The 20,398-nt window shown below is 40.9% G+C and overlaps 1 protein-coding gene across 1 annotated transcript in view; it reads right to left on the reverse strand.

Annotated features, from left to right (window-relative positions):
- CFAP47 (cilia and flagella associated protein 47) overlaps window positions 1–20,398 on the reverse strand; it is a 610,902-nt gene that overhangs the window by 390,421 nt on the left and 200,083 nt on the right. Inside the window, exon 31 of the mRNA XM_040336504.1 lies at window positions 12,476–12,557. Within this exon, the coding sequence (XP_040192438.1) occupies window positions 12,476–12,557 (82 nt within the window). The remainder of the gene's footprint in view (window positions 1–12,475; window positions 12,558–20,398) is intronic.

Raw genomic sequence — 20,398 nt, forward strand, 5'->3', positions numbered from 1 at the left:
CTGTAACCACCCACCATGTTTCCTGCTGAGGAGGTGATACAGTGCCTGTTCACCACCAGCCAAATTCTGTCAGAAGAGCAATCCGCATGCAGATCACTCTTCAGAGAGCAATGCTAGTGTGAATTGGGTCATACAGATTTAAATATTTTTTTGGAGTGCATGCCTCAGCTGATTTAAAGGCATAATAGATGTGCTGGCTTAAGGAAAATTGAATCCTTAAAGTCAGCTGCAGCACTCTCATTTGTTAGAAGGAATGTGATTACCCTGGACAAAGATAAATATCACTTTTTTGAGGCGGGGTTGGGGGGGGCCCCATCAGGTAGGCTGTACGGGGCCCCATGATTTCTAACAGCGGCCCTGTGTGGAGGTGGTAGAGAGAGGGCTAAATTTATCAATTCAGAGCCTCTAGGCAAGGAGAACAATAAGCAACCCAGAGTGAAATCACCAAATCTCAATCCCAAACTCATGGGACTAACAGCATTAGGTCTCCTTAGGCAGGCCATGCACGGTCGAATTTCGAACAAATTTTATTTTCAAAATCAGAAAGTTGTTTTTTTTTGTGATCCGATGATGCCACCATTGATTTTCAAAATTCGGCCGACCAAGCCTTCATGTTGCTACAGAAAATAATTTTCATGGCTGGGAATATTCTTTTCTCTCCAGGAATTTTCTTACACTTCTCGCACGATTCTCCCATCATTAATTAGAAAATCGTTCGTTTTTCCAAAAAATTCCAACACGTCCGATTCCTCAAATTTGATTGCCGCACGAAAATCGCCTGTTGCTGCAGCCCACTAACGGTCCAAAATTCTTCCGAAAATTCTTTGATACAATTTTTGAAAAAAAAATTGAACCGTATATGGCTGGCTTTAGATCTTCCACTGCAGATGTACAGCTACAAGGCTGTACAGAAAGAATTGAAAAGGCATACTTACACACCATGTTTCCTATAACCTCAGTTTGCTTATTTGATGGAAAAAGCCTATTATTTATACTGCTGAAAGACTTAGTGATATAAAACTCTCAGTTTTAAGTACTTTCAGCAGCTAGTTTTATCACTTACTGAATATGAAGCTTCTTCGTGTTTTAATCCTTGCTTATGTTTCAGTCAAGGCCAGTGCCATGTCTGCTGCAACAGGTTTCCTTTTTCAGGGTGGCTTTTTTCTCTTGCAACATCCTAAAGAGCCACCCTTGCATGCAGGAACTAGAGGTGTGTCTTCCTACACTGTGTGCATCATCAGTAACACAAAGCCCCATAGCCTAGGATGCTTCTCCCTCACCCCCTTTTCATTCTCCAAGCAAACACATTGGCTTGGGATTGCACTGTCCATTGTTACCACTTCCCTGTGAACACTGGAAGTCTAGGGAAGCAGCAGTAAGAAAGTAGGAGCAAGCAGCATTGAATGTTTTAAACTGCAAGTGATGGAGTAAGAATTGTAAAACATTTTTCACTAGGGAATGTTTATTTTATTTTGCTTAGTGTGTTAAACTAAAAAAGTGTTGAGGGTTTAACCACAATGACACAACCTTATGGTTGAGCTTAGTCCCAAGTTTCCTTCCTGAACTGTAACTAAAGGCAAAAATAGGATTTTTTGTACTCACCGTAAAATCCTTATTTCTGTCAGAGAGGACTAGGCAGAACATGTTAGATATTTAAATACATGTTATTTTAAACAGAGTTGAACAGCCCCGCCCAGGGAGCGGTCCCTCCAGACATAACCCTCCGCCCTGCAGTCAGCAGCTCAGTTTGCAAAAAGCAGTACAAACTTAAAAAGGAGGGGTGTGTGCTGTGTCCGTCCATGGACGACAGAGAAAAGGATTTTACGGTGAGTATAACAAATTATATTTTCTCTTTTCGTCCATGGACGGACACAGCTCCCTAAATCTTCACTTGTTGGATGTCCCCAAGCAGTGTCAAAAAAACGAGGGATGGGAACAGCAATCAAAAAACTAACTTCACCCCAAACAAACAGAGCTACTCAACGGAGGAGTTGCAACTTTAAACAGTCGCCTGCAAAACCTTGCGGCCGAATGAAGCATCTGAAGATTCACTGACATCAACCTTGTAAAATTTGGAAAATGTGTGAACGGACGACCAAGTGGCCACCTTACACACCTGTGAGACAGACGCTTGATGTCAGAAAGCCCAGGAGGCACCAATAGCCCTGGTTGAATGCACCGTAACAGGAAAGGGAGGCGCCCGCCCCTTAAGGGCGTAGGCCTGGATGACGGCCTGCCTGATCCACCGAGAAATGGTGGCCGAGGAAACCGCCAGGCCCTTTTGTGGACCAGACACCGACACAAACAACAAGTCAGACCTCTGGAATGGAGCTGTAGCAGATAGGTACACCCGCAAGGCACGTACCACGTCTAAGGTATGCAACACAGCCTCTTTGGGATGCGACAGCCGAGGACACAAAGAAGTACAATGTCCTCATTTAGGTGAAAAGCTGAAACCACCTTTGGAAGAAAAGAAGGCTGCGAGCGTAGAACCACCTTGTCCTTATGGAGTGCAAGACAAGGCCGCCAAATCAGAAACTCGTCTGACAGATGTAATGGCCACTAGAAAGGCCACCTTCTGAGATAGTGTCAAGAGATGAATTTCTCTGATGTAATCAAAAGGAGGCTCCTAAAGAGCTGAGAGCACCAGATTCAAATCCCATGGAGGAAGCGGTGGTCTATCTGGGGGAATCACATGTTGAACTGCACAAACGTACCCACCAGTGAATGGGTCGCCAAGGGTCATTTAAAGAAAACAGCCAAGGTTGAAATCTGGCCCTTAATGGTGCTTAACCACTTAAGCCCCAGACCAAAATGCAGGTAAAGGACCAGGCCCCTTTTTGCGTTTCGGCACTGCGTCGCTTTAACTGACAATTGAGCGGTCGTGCGATGTGGCTGCCAAACAAAATTGGCGTCCTTTTTTTCCCCACAAATAGAGCTTTCTTTTGGTGGTATTTGATCACCTCTGAGGTTTTTATTTTTTGCGCTATAAACAAAAATAGAGCGACAATTTTGAAAAAAATGCAATATTTTTTACTTTTTGCTATAATAAATATCTCCCATAAATATATAAAAAAAATAGTTTTTTTTCCTCAGTTTAGGCCGATACGTATTCTTCTACATATTTTTGGTAAAAAAATCGCAATAAGCGTTTATCGGTTGGTTTGCGCAAAATTTATAGCGTTTACAAAATAGGAGGTAGTTTTATTGCATTTTTATAAAAAAAAAAATTTTTACTACTAATGGCGGCGATCAGCGATTTTTTTCGTGACTGCAAAATTATGGCGGACACTTCGGACAATTTTGACACATTTTTGGGACCATTGTCATTTTCACAGCAAAACATGCATTTAAAATGCATTGTTTATTGTAGAAATGACAGTTGCAGTTTGGGAGTTAACCACAGGGGGCGCTGAAGGAGTTATGTTTCACCTAGTGTGTGTTTACAACTGTAGGGGGGTGTGGCTGTGGGAGTGACGTCATTGATTGTGTCTCAGTATAAAGGGGATGACACGATCGATGCACCCGCCACAGTGAAGCACGGGGAAGCCGTGTTTACACATGGCTCTCCCCGTTCTTCAGCTCCAGGGACCGATCGCGGGACCCCAGCGGCGATCGGGTCCCGGAGCTTCGGACCGGGTCACGGGCGCATGCCCGCAACCCACGGCTGGGTAGATGTACAGGACGTACCTGTACGTACATCTGCCCAGCCGTACCATTCTGCTGATGTATATGAATGAATGAAAAACGTATATAGCGCGGCACATGCGAACTGAATCGCCTCTGGGCGCTTGATGTTTCGTGTCATGACATCAAAAGAGCAGAGTTTTAATCTGTCTTCTGAAAGTCAGGTGGTTTTCCTCCAACCGAACGCTGGTTGGTAAAGCGTTCCATAGTCTCGGACCTTGAAAAGCAAACCTTCTTTCTCCTTTGGACTTGTATTTGGTTTTTGGCACCTTGACCAGATTTTGGTCAGTGGATCGCAGAACGCGATTAGAATTGTGAGGTTCTATCTTGTCGCAAAGATATTGCGGCGCCTTCCCATGGATGCACGTGTCAGGCAGAGTGCTTTAAATACAATTCTGTCTTTTACTGGCAACCAGTGAAGGGTTCTCAGCGAAGGTGAGATTGATTCCCATGTTTTTTTCCCAGTCACCAGTCTGGCGGCCGTATTCTGTACGACTTGCAGACGAGCGATTTGGTACTTTGGGAGTCCGAGGTAAAGGGCATTTGCATAGTCCAGTCTGGAATTCACGATTGTTCCCACCACGACTGCTACGTCTTCTTTGGGGATAAATGGAATAAGTCTGCGTAGTAGGCGCAACAAATGGTGCGATCCGCTGACTACTGACCCTATTTGTGCGTCCATTGTCATGAAGGTGTCAAAAATGACTCCTAGACTTTTGACTTTGGAGCTAGGGGTGATGCTTTGGCCCAGAATGGGCGGCGGTGTCCAGGTTTTTGCCAGTTGACTCTTTCGGCTGGCGTGAAACATAAGAAGTTCTGTTTTGGAACTGTTGAGTTTAAGATAACTCTTAGTCATCCAGTTTTCTATCGAAGAGAGACATTTCTCTAAACTGAGATGATGATCCTTTTTGTTGCAGATGCGAAAATACAATTGCGTATCATCTGCATAAGAGTGTTAAAGTAGTTCTTGGCTACTGATAATATCAAAGAGAGGCCAAAGATAGATGTTGAACAGTACCGGTGACAGGGGGGATCCTTGGGGGACTCCACATGGCACCGTGCGTTTTTCAGACGTGAAAGATCCCAGTTTCACTGTTTGTGATTGGTTTTCAAGAAAGGAGGAAAACCATGGTAAATCACCTTCTGCGATTCTGGCTACCTCGGCCAGTCGCATCAGTAACATTTTGTGGTCTACTGTGTCAAAGGCTGCGCTTAGGTCCAGCAGAACCAGGAGACAGGATTCTCCCTCGTCTGCGGCCTCAAGGGCATCGTCCCATATTTTGAGTAAGGCCGTTTCTGTCCCGTGTCCGGGACGGAAACCTGATTGAAATGGATCGAGTAGATTGTGGGTATCCAGATGCTGTTGCAGCTGTTGTATATATTGTATATATGCAGGAGGCGGTCGTTAAGTGGTTAAGGCAAGTTTCTGATCCACTCCACGCTGCAAAAACAGCAGGACCCTGGAAATTGAATATGCCCGTGGATGCCACTCCATCTCCTCGCACATAGACATGTAGGCCTTCTAAGTGCGATGGTAGATCTTCTGAGAAGATGACTTTCGTGCCATCAGCATGGTTGAGATGACCAAATCCGATAGACCTCGGTCCCTTAGTACCTGGCTTCCAATAGCTATGCCGTTAAAGCCAGCAACTGTAAAGCAGGATGAAGTATGGGACCTTGAGACAGAAGGTCATTTGTTGCCACCCTGGCAACAAATGACTCCAGGACTGCCGACAGCATATCTATGGAAACCGCAGGTGCAGAGGCACCGGTTGTTGCCTCAGGAATGTTTGGGGAAGAAAGATCAGCCACTGACTCCATGTTGCCCACTGACAGCTCTTAGGGATGTAGCCAAGACAAAAACGTCCACCCTCCTATGATGCACAGACCGGGGGTTACCCAGGGGACTCACCACCCAGTCAGAATCAGTTAAGCACCGCTGCCCGCTCTCCTTTCACACACAACTTGTGTCTTAGGAAATTCTGTGAGGTGAATTGCGCCATTCACACCGTCCAGGAAGCTAGTCCAGCACAAGAGGCCAAAATCCACTCCAAAATGGCTGCCGAAACACCTCAGAGAAAAGGGCGTGGACCACAAGAAAATGGCCACCCGCAATGCTGACCTGTGTCACAGCAATGGGAAATTCAATATTAAGCACAGGGCACAGAAAAATTGTGCCAGCACTACCAAAATGGCACCAAAGTACAGCGATGTGGACGAGAAGGCCACGGTGGAGGCTTCCCACTAAAAAGACTACCCCCACAGAGAGCGGGCCTGGACACCCCCACAGACCATAACCGGGACCTGGAGACCCACAAAGGTATAACCTGGTTGCAGCGAGCCCCGCAAGGGATGGATGAAAACGGGTGACAGAGGGAGAGGAAGAGGAGGACATGAGAACCCCCTTCCCGGGAATGCCCAGATGTTTCATCCTGCTGAGGCAGAAGGAACTGTACTTACCCGTCCCTGCGAGGACCTGCTGGTGCGTTCCACAACAGACCTTCAACCGAGTAGTACAGAGTAGCTGTCAGCCCGGTCCACTGTGACTGAGACAGCAAGCAGCCTGGTCATATGTGAACCCTGGAGCATATAGCTCACCGGCCACCCCTGGAGCCATGGGATATGTCGTGGCCAACCCAGCCTGTAGCTAATGCCTGCTCACGCTCGATGGCCGGACTGGGGGGACTACAAGGATCTATATAAAATCATAAAAATAAATAAAAAAATATAAATAAATTCTCAGGACCCTGAGACCAAAGGGAGCCAGGTCCTCCTCCTCAACTAGGCAGGGGCTGACTGCAGGGCGGAGGGTTATGTTTGGAGGGACCGCCCCCTGGGTGGGGCTGTTCAACTCTGTTTAAAGTAACATGTATTTAAATATCTAACATGTTCTGCCCAGTCCTCTCCTATAGAACAGGAACATAACCCACAAGTCAAGATTTAAGGAGCTGTGTCCGTCCATGGACGGAAAGAGAAACTTTGTTTTAATTTTAGAGTAGAGAAAGACTAGAACTCATCAGGTTTTAATTGCTGTCTGTGCTCATGTTAAGGAGATTAGCACTCCTTATTTGTCTTTCTTATTGATATCATTGAAAGTAAAAGTAAAAAGGCTAAAAGAGGGAAAATCTTCCAATAGGGGCGCTAGTTCAGGTGACCTGGAGGGCCCCAAAGGAGTCCCTTGTTTTAGCTATGGGACAGAAAGTAAAGGTACATCTCCCCAATGGGACACAGATGGCAAAACTGTATATATATATATATATATATATATATATATATATATATATATATATATATATATATATATATATATATCCTCCCTTACTCTATCCAAAATGAAAATTGCTGTCCATAGTTCTACTTAAATTATCCCACAAAGATTCATTAAGTTTACAGTAAAAATAAATTCTAGTTGTTTGCAAGTCCTTATGAAACTAGCACTTAGGCAATAGCTTTCAAAATGTATAGATCCTATGTTTCATAAAATAAGATGTTAAATATAGTTTCAACTTTTTACTGTAAAACATCTTTAATAAAAACGGAATCAAATTATTTTACACTGGATACTATAATTATAAAATAAGAACAGCAGTGTCCATAAGCTGTTTCTGATGCATGTAATAACATGAATGCATCACATTTTAAATTTAACAGGAATAACAACCTAAAATAAAAAGTATACAATGTTTTTTTTCATATTTACAGATAACTAACTTACTACTGGATATTAATATACTGTATGTAACTTGACAATGGCAATATCTCTTTTGATATGTGCAGTTTTAATACTTAGTAAGAATAAAATGAGTATATTGTAGGAAATATAATAAGACATACAGATTCCAATGCACTAAAATGTACAATACCATATGCATTGCCTCTGTCAATGTTTTTTGTGATACTCTTGTCTCAGAAAAATATTACAGTCTGATCCACTGAAATTAAGTGTAATAGCCACAGTTTATCACAAAGTACATTTAACTTCCAAGGAACAAACCCTTAAGTTCTATGTGTCTCTACCTGCAGTAATTCAAAGCTAAACAGCTGGCAAAAAAAGAACAAGAAATCAAGCACTCTTTCCATAAGCACATGCAATTTTCATGTTTGCCACTGACAACAAGAAGTTATCAGCAAGCTGTCTTTGTAAGAGCATTTTTAGAAATCTGAAATGACTTGATATTTTAAAGACATACATTAATGGCCGTCTTCTACATCTATTCATCTCATGTTCAAACCCTGGTGGTCAATTTTAGGTGTTATTTGCTAGTACAAACAAAGCAATTTTTATAGGATTCCGCTCATATGCTAGTCATTGTCACATATTTTCATTTTTGGAAAAGTTCATGCAGAGACTTTCAGCATGATGTAGGATATCATAAGCCTAGTTTGCCTCTATTCTAGAATACATGTTTTGAACAATTTTAAATAATAAGCCTTACAACAAATCCCCCTTTGTAGAGTACAACCAGTTTTCCTCCATTTTACAGTGTATAATGTACAAATGATCTTATTGGGAGTGTATATGTAAGAGGCACTGAGATCTAAACTGAGCGGAATTGCTTTGGTGAGGCCACTTTCGTAAAACAAAGAACCCACAAAGGAAAGAGGAGGTGCTAATGGAAATTCAGTGGTGCTGGTGCTAATATTGGTTGTGAAATCTACAAAATATTGAATGTGAAATCTGCAAATGCTTTTAAACTTTTCCAAAGACAGTCATTCCTGAAGGAGGCAACACTGAAGCCCTGAGGAGGGAGGGTTTTGTGTATCCCCAAAACACATTGGATTTTTTATCTTGTTGATCTTCTAATAATCAACTATTGTGGACTCTGTCACTTTAAACTTCACAAATGCTGTTTATAACCAGCATGGGAATCATTCTTATTTAATAGCGTGCAGCAACAGCCCCTTTCTCCGGAAACGCATTGGCTTGATATACTTGTCGCTATCCTCAATATACGCTTCTTAATTTACCATTGAACTTGCATTGTTTTGGACATTAGGTGCATCTTCTTTCCTATTATTCTACATGTGAAAATGACCTTAAGGCTGTACCAGAAAGGCAGCAGCCCAAACCCTAAGAAGGTTCACTGCCAGTATTCACCATTGGGCATGACTTAATGGAGGGACACCTACTTAATCAGCCACACAATCACCCACCCACAACCAGTGACTGATCCAGTCAGTACAGCGCGGTCTTCAGCACAACAAGATACCTATTCAGATCAGAACAGGCTACGCACTGGGTGGTAGCTCCCCTGCCATGAATGGCTATGATAGGAGGAGCTGCTGTCAGCTAAACACACTTACCCACCCCCTTAGGTGGTGCTGTAGCAGACATAGGCAGCTGGAAGCCTGACAGGGCGATTGACAGCAGCTACTCCTATAACTGCCTTTCTCTGCAGAGCAGGCTGGTCCCGCATAGCACCGGGGGCTGTTTGGCTCCAAATAGATCAAAACATTCATGTGACCTGGAACTAAAGGAATGAATGAAAGGTATTTGCGGAAGCTTAATTTTAATACTTTGCTTTATAATTCCCAACCTTTATATGTAAAAATGATGGCTTAGGTTTGAGTCACTTTAATCTGCGATGCCTGCAGCTGTTTTTCAGGGGTTTTAAAAGAAAACATACTCCAAAAATTATTATTAAAATCCTCTAGCAGAGCCAAATTTCTGCATAGTCAACATAGGATACGTCATGGGTAGGGCTGCCACTGGCAGCACACATCTACCCACACATAATGCTGCTATTAGAAGACATTCTTGTTTATAGTGAAAGGCTACCTGCCTGTCGAAGAATTGCTGGCTCTAAACGGTTTTTGGATTTTTGTTGCTGGAATAATGCATTGTATACAGTACACATAGTTTACTGACAGTATGCCCCACACTTCTAGTGCATGGTGGTAGGTGTACCAAGTCAAAATGGGCCAACTGTCTATTTCACCCTTTCTGCCACTGGTCCATGTGTGCTTTTTGTGGCTATATGTAATCATATTAAAAGCCCATGTGCATGAAGTGAGATGAATGGCAACCTCAGCCCGGACTCCAACCAGGCCACATCCCCAACATGTTTTTCTCCGCCCTTTGGCGCTTTATCATGGTAAACCCCATGATTAAGCTCCAAGGGGTGGAACAAAATTTGTTGGAAGAATGGCCTGGCTGAAGTCCAGGATAAGGCTGCAATTCATCTTGTTCTAAAACCATACTGCTTTGAAGTAGTTAAAAACCTTAGAAAGCTGTTTACTGTAGCATTGTATCACTTCTATTGAAAACACTGAAGAAAGCTAGCTTGATTCAAAGAACTTCAAGGCATAAGAAAAGGTTTTAGTAAGCAACTAGCAGAAACAGGCAAGATCCCCACGTCTACAAAATCCCTCTGGAAACTAAGCCATTTCTTATCTGTTCTAATTTTTCAATCATTTTTAAGCTTTTTCTTGATATCCTTTCTTTAAGATAGCAGTGTTTATTTTTTATATCTAAAACAAAGATAATTAGAACAAAAAAGGTGCTACAAACAATAACAAATCAGTTTTAGTTTTTTATCACTGAAAACAAAAATATATACGGCTGGTTGGTTTTAACAAGCAGTCCATTTCTGCTTCAGTTATTACAAATAATGTTCAATATGATTATTAGTCTTGTTTTATGCACATATACAAACAATGTTAGTAGGAAAATTGAATGTGTTGACTACAAAATAATTGTATTTCTTCACACAGTACAGATAATAGTGTGTTTTTACCTGCCTATTGTCGGTTTAATAACAAAGATGCAAGATCGTTTATGCTGGCCCTAATAAAACCATTTTAGGTCCCTTATTATTAAAATTAAGGCATTACTATAATCTTTTTATCTAAAAATAGTGAAAGTTTAAAGCTCACCGCGCTCAACAAAGGCATCCCATTTAGTGCTGCAGCTGTGGCTCCAGTAAGCCTATATATATATATATATATATATATATATATATATATATATATATACAGAGCTTTTTTTCTCAGAAGGGTCTTAAAGGGGCATTAAATACCAGAATTGCATTACATACAGAGTGCAGAGTTCCAGGGGTTACAAAGCTGTCAGGCCCCGTACACACGGCCCGAGGAACTCGACGTGCCAAACACGTCGAGTTCCTCGTCGAGTTCTGGGATGAAGCCGCCGAGGAGCTCAGCGGGCCGCCTTCTCCCATAGAACAACGAGAAAATAGAGAACATGTTCTCTATTTTCTCGACGAGTTCCTCGGCGGCTCCATCGAGCCAAAAGTGTACAGACGACAGAGTTTCTCTGCAGAATCCGGGTTTTGACCGAGTTTCTCTGTGAATTCTGCCGAGAAACTCTGTCGTGTGTACGAGGCCTGACTTGTAAACACAGAAACCAGACTTCTGTGTTTATAAGTGATTGAGGTGAGCAGGCACCAAAGGGTCCGAGCCAGAGGTGGTGGAACTGAGTTCCCCCAAGTTCCCCCTGAAAAAAAGCCCTGTATATATATATATATATATATATATATATATATATATATATATATATATATATATATTGAAGCCAGCACTCAACCAAAAGCTTGTGGTGAAATAAAACTTTATTAGCAAACAGGGTAAGAATCCATGAGTATAGCATATTTCAGCCTAAAGTGGCTATTATTAAGGTCTCTTTGGCTGCAAGCATTAGCAGTACTATACTCATGGATTCTTACCTTGCTAGTAAAGTTATATTTTACCACAAGCTTTTTGTTGAGTGCCAGCTTCAATATATATATATATATATATATATATATATATATATATATATATATATATATATATATATATATATATAGGGACTACAAGAAGCTTAAACCAAGTCAAATTCAGGCACTTATGCTGCTTGCATTATTAAAAAATGTAATGATGTATTAATGAATTAATGAATGCATACTTTTTGGCTATTATATTTGTATGCAGTTTAGTTTTAAAATGCAACTCCAGGAAACATGTTCTACTTCATTTTGGATGGCATGGGGAAGAGGTAGAGCCTTTGTTAGGTCTCCTTTGCCTAATACATCACTATTATGGAAACTTTCCCTTACTTTCTGCTACTACAGGAGGAATTGAGAATTCTTTATAATGGGGACACAAACACAAATTTAATAGAGTTGGGAATGGTTTAAACTGTTCACAGTCTGTTAAGAGGCGAGTATCCCTGTATCCTTTTTTTCCTGGTTTTCCAAGGATGAAGGAAAATCTCCTCAATGACAACAGACAGAAATAAAAAATAAAAAAAACACAAATTATAACTCTTCTCCTCTATCTAAAACAAACAAAAAAAATACATTTTGGTTGGAATTAGGTTTTAAAATGAGTGATTCAATGCTCACAGTACCTACAGATTAAGGCTTCAGCCACAACATGGTCTATTACGGAGGAAAATTCATTGTTTAATAGTCTGAGCTAACTGAAATCCTATTATGTAAATCAAGTAAGTCTCTGGAACAGTAGTTTCTAACAGTATTTAATAGTTTCTTCCCCTAACCAGTTTCAAATACCCAGTAAGATCAGGTGGGAATTGTTTTTTAGGAGTGAAACATTAATCAGTAACATTAGAGTTTATTCTTATTATAAATAGGTTTTCAATATTTTTATTTCACGGAGTATTTACATTTTAGGTTGTCGCTCAAAATAATTATTGGTTCGCTGTTGATGAATTAGGCCTCAAGTGTGAACGCTTCATACTAGAAAATCATATATTCCTACAGATAAGAATTCTGTATAGATGTTATAATATCTATACAGCAATATTAGAAACATGTGCGGTGAGCTGTACCTGTACTTGGATCCATCGCTCATAGTCCAGGGGTTCAAACAGGTATTCTGGTTTAATGTGAGGAAGAGATGCCCCTTGGTTTCTATATAACATGCAAGAAAGTATGTTAAAAATGTATATAGTGAAGTAATTTAACAAAATTATTCATATAAAAATATCTTTGTACATAACTGAAATTTACTGTATACTGACAATTCTTGCCCTGATGAAAATCATCTCTGTCATTTTCCTAAGCGATATGTCAGCACCTGGGATGTCTGCATGCTCTCCCTACACCCCCTTTATAAACATGTTAGCTTAGTTGAACAGATTGTTCCTGATTGTATTCAGACTTAAATGAGGACTACATATATGAAAACTAGTCATTTTCAAAATGCCATACCCATGCAACATGCACATATGCCAGTAATACAGCTTGCATTATTCACCAGTTTGATGAAATTATATACAGGCGGTCCCCTATTTACAAACATCCAACTTACAAACGACTCCTACTTACAAACGGAGGGAGACAACAGGAAGTGAGAGGAAATCTACCCCTAGGATAGGGAAATTCTCTACTGTAAGAGTTAATATGGGAAAAAGGTGTCTCCTCTCCACTGATGCTTTATCATCAATCCTTGTTTCCCTAATAACCCAACATTTTCAAAATCCAATTGTCATTGGGACAGAAAGTGAGGTGAAATCTTCTGAACAGGGGCACAGACAGCAAAACAAATGTTCAAGCGGTGATAACCCTTCCCCATGCTATCCAAAAAGCTAAAAAATGTACCTTTTCCGGCTTACAAACAGATTCAACTTAAGAACAAATCTACAGACCCTATCTTGTTTGTAATCCTGGGACCCCCTGTATATTACAAATAATTTACCATTGGAAGCTTTTCCTATACCTGTTTGGTGCAAATATATATTATAAATATTATACAATTGGAAGTGTTTTTTTTATATCTGTTATATAATTTAATCTATGTTAGAAATATTATACTATTGGAAACCTTTGTATTATCTGTTTAATTAAATGTTAAATAATATACAAGTGTTTTGTTTTATCAGCTTAATTAATTTACATACGTTATACCACTGGAAATGTTTTGTTCTATTCTGTTTGAATAAACTATATATATAAATTATAAATATCGGACCATTGGAAGCAGTTTGTATATCTATTTGAGAAATGCAAAATTCTGAGCTGTTCTATATGTACTTCCTGTGTTATTTGAAAGAGCCCTTCTAGTTCTTATCTTGGACTACAGAATGATTAACCTTTATGTTGTAGAGATCTGAGAATGATAGTGGTTGAGTAGTTTAGCAAAAGACAATTGGGCAGGGCAGACAAAACTGGGGCGGGGTTCACACTATTGAAAATTGCCCGCATCCAATTTGCATGTCAGGAGACTGTGAACGTTTCACACATGTCCGGAGCAGCTCCGGTGCTAATTGCATAGGAGTCCTGTGCGTCTTCTGGTCTGTTTCAGGTTCAAATTCAGCCCAAAATTTTGACTGAAATTGGACCTGAAATGGGGAATGGGGAAGCACTGGACCTCTGCTGTGAGCCGCTCTGTGCCTAAGACCCCTTTCACACTGGAGGTGTTTTTCAGGCGCTTTAGCACTAGAAATAGCGCCTGAAAAAAGCCTCAGCTGTAATCCCACTGTGAAAGCCTGAGTGCATCTTTGCATCCTTGCATCGGTTTAGGAGCGGTGAATACACTGCTCCTAAAGCGCCCCTGCCCATTGAAATCCATGGGCAGCACCGCTGAATCGCCATCAAAGCGCCGCTGCAGCGATGCTTTGCGGACGCTTTTAACCCCATTTTCAGACACTAGCGGGGGGTTAAAAGCACCCCACTAGCGTCCGAAAAGCGACAAAAAAACTATGGTAAAGCGCTGCTAAAAATAGCAGTGTTTTACCGCCAACGTCTGAGCGGTTTTAGTGTGAAAGCACTCTCAGTGTGAATCCAGTCTAATTCCACAAAAGTTTCACGTGTTGTCAGCCCACAGCAGGGCTTAAAAGCTGAGTGTATTTCTGACAGATAAACAAGTAGTATTCTGTACTTTCAAGGTCTTTTAAAGGAATAAAACATGATGAAATGTGCATGAATGTACATGTTTTGTTTTTTTACTGTGCCTTGACATATACGCTTTACATTTGCCTCGAGCAAGCTCTGTAGATGAATTTGAGAGAAACTTAAAAGGGCAATTTTATACCTGGTAAAATCCCCCATCTGTCTAAAGAAAACATGCAGGAACAGCCTTACATTATTATATATGAAGGGCTTAATCCTGTGATTGCTGAAATTATTTGTAGGAAATCCCCGACAAACTATGTAATGCTTACAGCTGTTTACGTGAAATCAAGCTGGTTACTCTGACCAGCAATAACTTAAACATGAACATCTAGTACATGAATTGAGCATTGTTTAAAACAGCCATTCTGAAGCAGGGTTCTTTCAAACCCTAGGTTTCCTCCAGAGGTTGGTAGGGGTTCTTTGAGCTGTAGCTGATTGACCTTCTGTTTGATAATGCCTGCACCACAGCAACTTGGCAAAGCCAGCAGCAAGACACTGATGATTTTTTCTCTGTTTGTAAAGGTGACATTCTGACTACTACTGTAAGGTGTCCTTTTATGAAAGTGCAGTAAAATACCGCTATTCAGTTCTCAGGGGAGATCGCTCTCCTCTGAGTGCCTGTTTATGAAGCTTTGTAGATCGGTTCTCATGTGAGATGAGGAGCGATCTACAAACGTCTGGAAACTCCTGAGAACTGCTTCTCTCACTGTAATCTCGCGTGATGTAGCGGGATTACAGTATGAGGAAGTGAAAAATAGACGAATCAGCACACATTATACACCACATATTAATAAAATAATAAAGTTACATTCCCACCAAACAATATACATTAACCTAATTATTAAAAAACATTGTTTTTATCAATATTTAAAGCTCATACATGTGCCTATTTAAATGTGAATGGTGTATAGTAAATGCATGGAATCCCACATATGTAATGCAGCTATACACCATTCATATAAATGTAAAATACATTTATAATCATTATTTTTTTTTAACAAATATAATGGCAGAATGGCACGGCTGGGCACATGCCCGCGCGCCCGAGACCCGGTCCGAAGCTCCGTGAATGGGACCGCGGGACCCGCGGACCCGATCGCTGCTGGATCGGGTCGCAGCTTTTCCGTTCTTCACTGTGGCGGCGTCATCGATCGTGTGTTCCCTGATATAGGGAAACACAATTGATGACGTCACACCTACAGCCACACCCCCCTAATAGTTAGAAACACATATTAGGTCATACATAACCCCTTCAGCTCCCCCTTGTGGTTAACTCCCAAACTGCAATTGTCATTTTCACAACAAACAATGCATTTTAAATGCATTTTTTGCTGTGAAAATGACAATGGTCCCAAAAATGTGTCAAAATTGTCCGAAGTGTCTGCCATAATGTCGCAGTCACGAAAAAGATCGCCGATCGCCGCCATTAGTAGTAAAAAAAAAAATAATAAAAATGCAATAAAACTATCCCCTATTTTGTAAACGCTATAAATTCTGCGCAAACCAACCGATAAACGCTTATTGCATTTTTTTTCATCAAAAATAGGTAGAAGAATACGTATCGGCCTAAACTGAGGGGAAAAAATGTTTTTTTTATATATTTTTGGGGGATATTTATTATAGAAAAAAGTAAAAAATATTGCATTTTTTTCAAAATTGTCGCTCCATTTTTGTTAATTGCGCAAAAAATAAAAACCGCAGAGGTGATCAAATACCACCAAAAGAAAGCTCTATTTGTGGGAAAAAAAGCCAATTTTGTTTGGGAGCCACGTCGCACGACCGCGCAATTGTCTGTTAAAGCGACGCAGTGCCGAATCGCAAAACCTGGCCGGGTCCTTTAGCTGCCTAAAGGTCCGGGTCTTAAGTGGTTAAGGGGCAAATAAGAGAAGTTCATTGTTAGGGTTTAAAAACACTTCAAGTATTGCCCTATTTATCTGTATGGTTCATTAAACTGACAATCAGTTCAGAACTATAGATCTGCTACAGAATGTTTCATACCCAGCTATTTCCAAGTTTATATAACAGAAAGATGGTGGACTTTTCCACTAACCACCATATATTATCAGCACAATTCAGTTTACAAATAGAACAATTGGGAACCATAGCATGCATCTGTCACAGGAGTGCAAGGAGGGAATTCTTACCTAATCACAAAGAAATAGGATGCATACTGAAATGCCTTCATGTAACATGCTTTCTAACCTACACAAAGAAAAAAACAAGCTCCTACACACATGCAGATTATTTTGTGATGCAGCTGCTTGCCCTGGGACGTAACAAGTACAAATGTAAACAAATATACAGTACATTACTTTTACTTTTCCATATAATAGTTCATGCGGTTTCCTTTATGCAGTTGTTAAGTTATGTACTAGTCTTTATGCATTCCTTTTAAAGTTCTTGGCAGTTTTTCAATTTTGGACAAACCCACAGTATCTTTGCAGGTGGAAAATAGCTGTTTCTTTAAAATCTCCCCATGACAATTTATCATACATTAAATGTTCATCAGATGTTTATTGCTTGTACCGTCTGCTTAATTGATGTCAATTAGCTTTCATAATTGATGTAGCTGAGATTTTCATTGAGTATCAGGCTAACTTGTCCACTTTAATTAATTTCTTAGAATTCATCTGATTGCTGTCAACACACTTAGCGGTTACAATTATTTACATCTAGTACTATTTTAGCACTAAGTGGCTAAACTTAACAGACTTCTATGTAAGGCAAAATCTGTTAACCAGCTAGATGCTTAAAAATCACAAATACAGAGGTTACATCAGTTTAATTTTTTCCAAGCAAAACAAGCCTTCTAAATACAACTTTCAATAACCTGGCAAATTAGAGGCCAATTCAAGTCATAAGAAGCGGTCTCATTATGTAATCTCATGTCATGTTATGTTTACTATAACATTACATGATATCAACTTCTTTGTCCATGCTATGGAACTTTTTTTATTGCCTGTTCGCGTGTTCTACTGCGTACCGAACCAAAAATATTGGAGCGTCTGGCTTTACACTAGGGATGAGCCGAACACACCCCCCCCCCCGGTTTGGTTCGCAGTAGAACACGCGAACAGGCAAAAAAATTGTTTGAACACATGAACACCGTTAAAGTCTATGGGACACAAACATGAAAAATCAAAAGTGATCATTTTAAAGGCTAATATGCAAGTTATTGTCATAAAAAAGTGTTTGGGGACCCGGGTCCTGCTCCAGGGGACATGTATCAATGCAAAAAAAAGTTTTAAAAACGGCTGTTTTTTCGGGAACAGTGATTTTAATAATGCTTAAATGAAACAATAAAAGTGAAATATTCCTTTAAATTTCATACCTGGGGGGTGTCTATAGTATGCCTGTAAAGTAGCGCATGTTTCCTGTGATTAGAACAGTCCCTGCACAAAATGTCAAATACCCTCCATGCTCTGGCTCTTTTCTATACTCTCTAACCCACATCTTCAATCTCTCCCTCTCTTCTGGCATCTTCCCTAACTCTTTGAAACATGCACTAGAAGCCCCATACTTAAAAAGCCCTCACTGGACCCATCCAATCTTGACAACCTGTGCCCCATCTCCTTGCTCCCCTTTTTATCCAAACTCCTTGAACGTCTAGTCTACAACCAACTGAGCGTCCACCTTGCTCATAATAACCTCCTTGATCCCCTTCAGTCTGGATTTTGTCCTCAACATTTCACAGAAACTGCTCTCCTAAAACTAACCAATGATATACTAACGGCCAAAACTAAGGAACACTATTCTGTGCTCCTACTCCTGGACCTCTCTGCCGCCTTCGATACGGTTGACCACCCACTTCTCCTCAAAAAACTCCACACCTTTGGTCTCCGTGACTGTACTCTTCGCTGGTTCTCTAACTACTTATCCAACCGCACCTTCAGCGTTAATTTCAACTCTACTTCCTCCTCTCCTCTTCCATTCTATGTTGGGGTCCCCCAAGGTTCTGTTCTTGGACCTCTCCTATTTTCTATCTACACCTCCTCCCTGGGTCAGCTGATAGCCTCCCACGGCTTCCAATACCACCTTTACGCTGATGACACTCAAATCTATTTCTCTACCCCTCAACTCACTCCTTCATTCTCCTCACATATCACTAATTTACTATCAGATATATCAGTTTGGATGTTGCACCACTTCCTCAAACTCAATCTATCCAAAACGGAACTTATAATTTTCTCTCCCCCACGTGCCTCTTCCCCTGATCTCTCTGTCAAAATTAATGGCACAACTATCAGCCCATCCCCACATGTCAAGGTCCTAGGAGTAGTCCTGGACTCTGAACTGTCTTTTAAGCCTCACGTTCAATCACTGTCCAAATCTTGCCGCCTCAACATTCGCAAGATCTCCAAAATACGCCCCTTTCTAACCAATGACACCACAAAACTCTTAATTCACTCCTTGGTCATCTCTCGCCTTGATTACTGCAACTCCCTCCTCTTCAAGTTACCTCTGCATACTCTAAAGCCCTGTACACACGATCAGTCCATCCGATGAGAACGGACTGTTTAATCAGTTTTGACCAATCATGTGTACGCGGCCTAACCCCCCCTTCAGTCCATCATGAATGCTGCTGCCAGACTCATCCACCTTACTAACCGCTCTGTCTCTGCTACTCCCCTCTGTCAATCCCTCCACTGGCTTCCACTTACCCAACAAATTAAATTCAAACTACTAACAATTACCTACAAAGCCATCCACAACTCTGCCCCCAGCTACATCAATGACCTCGTTTCTAAATACCAACCTAATCGTTCTTCGTTCTTCTCAAGAACTGCTACTCTCTAGCTCTCTCATCACCTGCTCCCATGCTTGTCTCCAGGACTTTTCTAGAGCCTCTCCAAGCCTATGGAACTCCTTACCCCAATCTATCCGTCTATCTCCTTCTCTATTAGCTTTTAGAGGATCCCTGAAAACCCTCCTCTTCAGAGAAGCCTATCCTTCCCACACCTAACTGTATTTTCATTTGAGTCCATCTGATCATCCCCCACAGCTAACTACCCTTTGTTCCACTTGACCTTCCCTTCTAGATTGTAAGCTCTAATGAGCAGGGCCCTATGATCCCTCCTGTATTGATATGTATTGTGACTGTACTGTCTTCCCTGATGTAAAGCGCTGTGCAAACTGTTGGCGCTATATAAATCCTGTATAATAATAATTATAATAATAATAAAGGAAAAAAAGTAATTTAAAACTACTTGCGGCTATAATGAATTGTCGAGTCCTGGCAATACAGATAAAAAAACAGCATGGGTTCCACCATAGTTCATTACCAGGCCCTTTGGGTCTGGTATGAGAATTAAGGGGAACCCAGCACCAAAATAAAAACAAATGTGTGGGGGTCCCCCCAAATGCCATATCAGGCCCTTTGGGTCTGGTATGGATATTAAGGGGAACCCTGCACCAAGCCCTGAAAAACAACCCTGCACCATAATCCCCCTTCACCAAATGATTTGGGCCCATGCACAAAGCAAGGTCCTCAAACATACATGGATGAGCAAGTTTGGGGTGGAGGAACTTGACTGGCCTGCACAGAGTCCTGACCTCAACCTTACAGAATACCTTTAAACACTCCTAAACCTTGTGAAAAGCCTTCCCAGATAATTTTAAGCTGTTATAGCTGCAAAGGGTGGACCAACACAATTTTTAACCCTACGGACTAAGACTGGGATGCCATTAAAGTTCATGTGCGTGTAAAGGCAAGCGTTCCGATGCTTTTTGTAATATAGTGTATATATTGCCATTGTTAATTGCAAGTGCTTCTTATGGTTTTTTTTTTTGCATTGTAATACTTCATAATTCTTAAAATAAAAGAATCCGAAAAATAAATAAATATATAAATAAAAATA

Source organism: Rana temporaria, chromosome 2 (assembly GCF_905171775.1).
Source record: "Rana temporaria chromosome 2, aRanTem1.1, whole genome shotgun sequence".
NCBI lineage: Eukaryota > Metazoa > Chordata > Amphibia > Anura > Ranidae > Rana > Rana temporaria.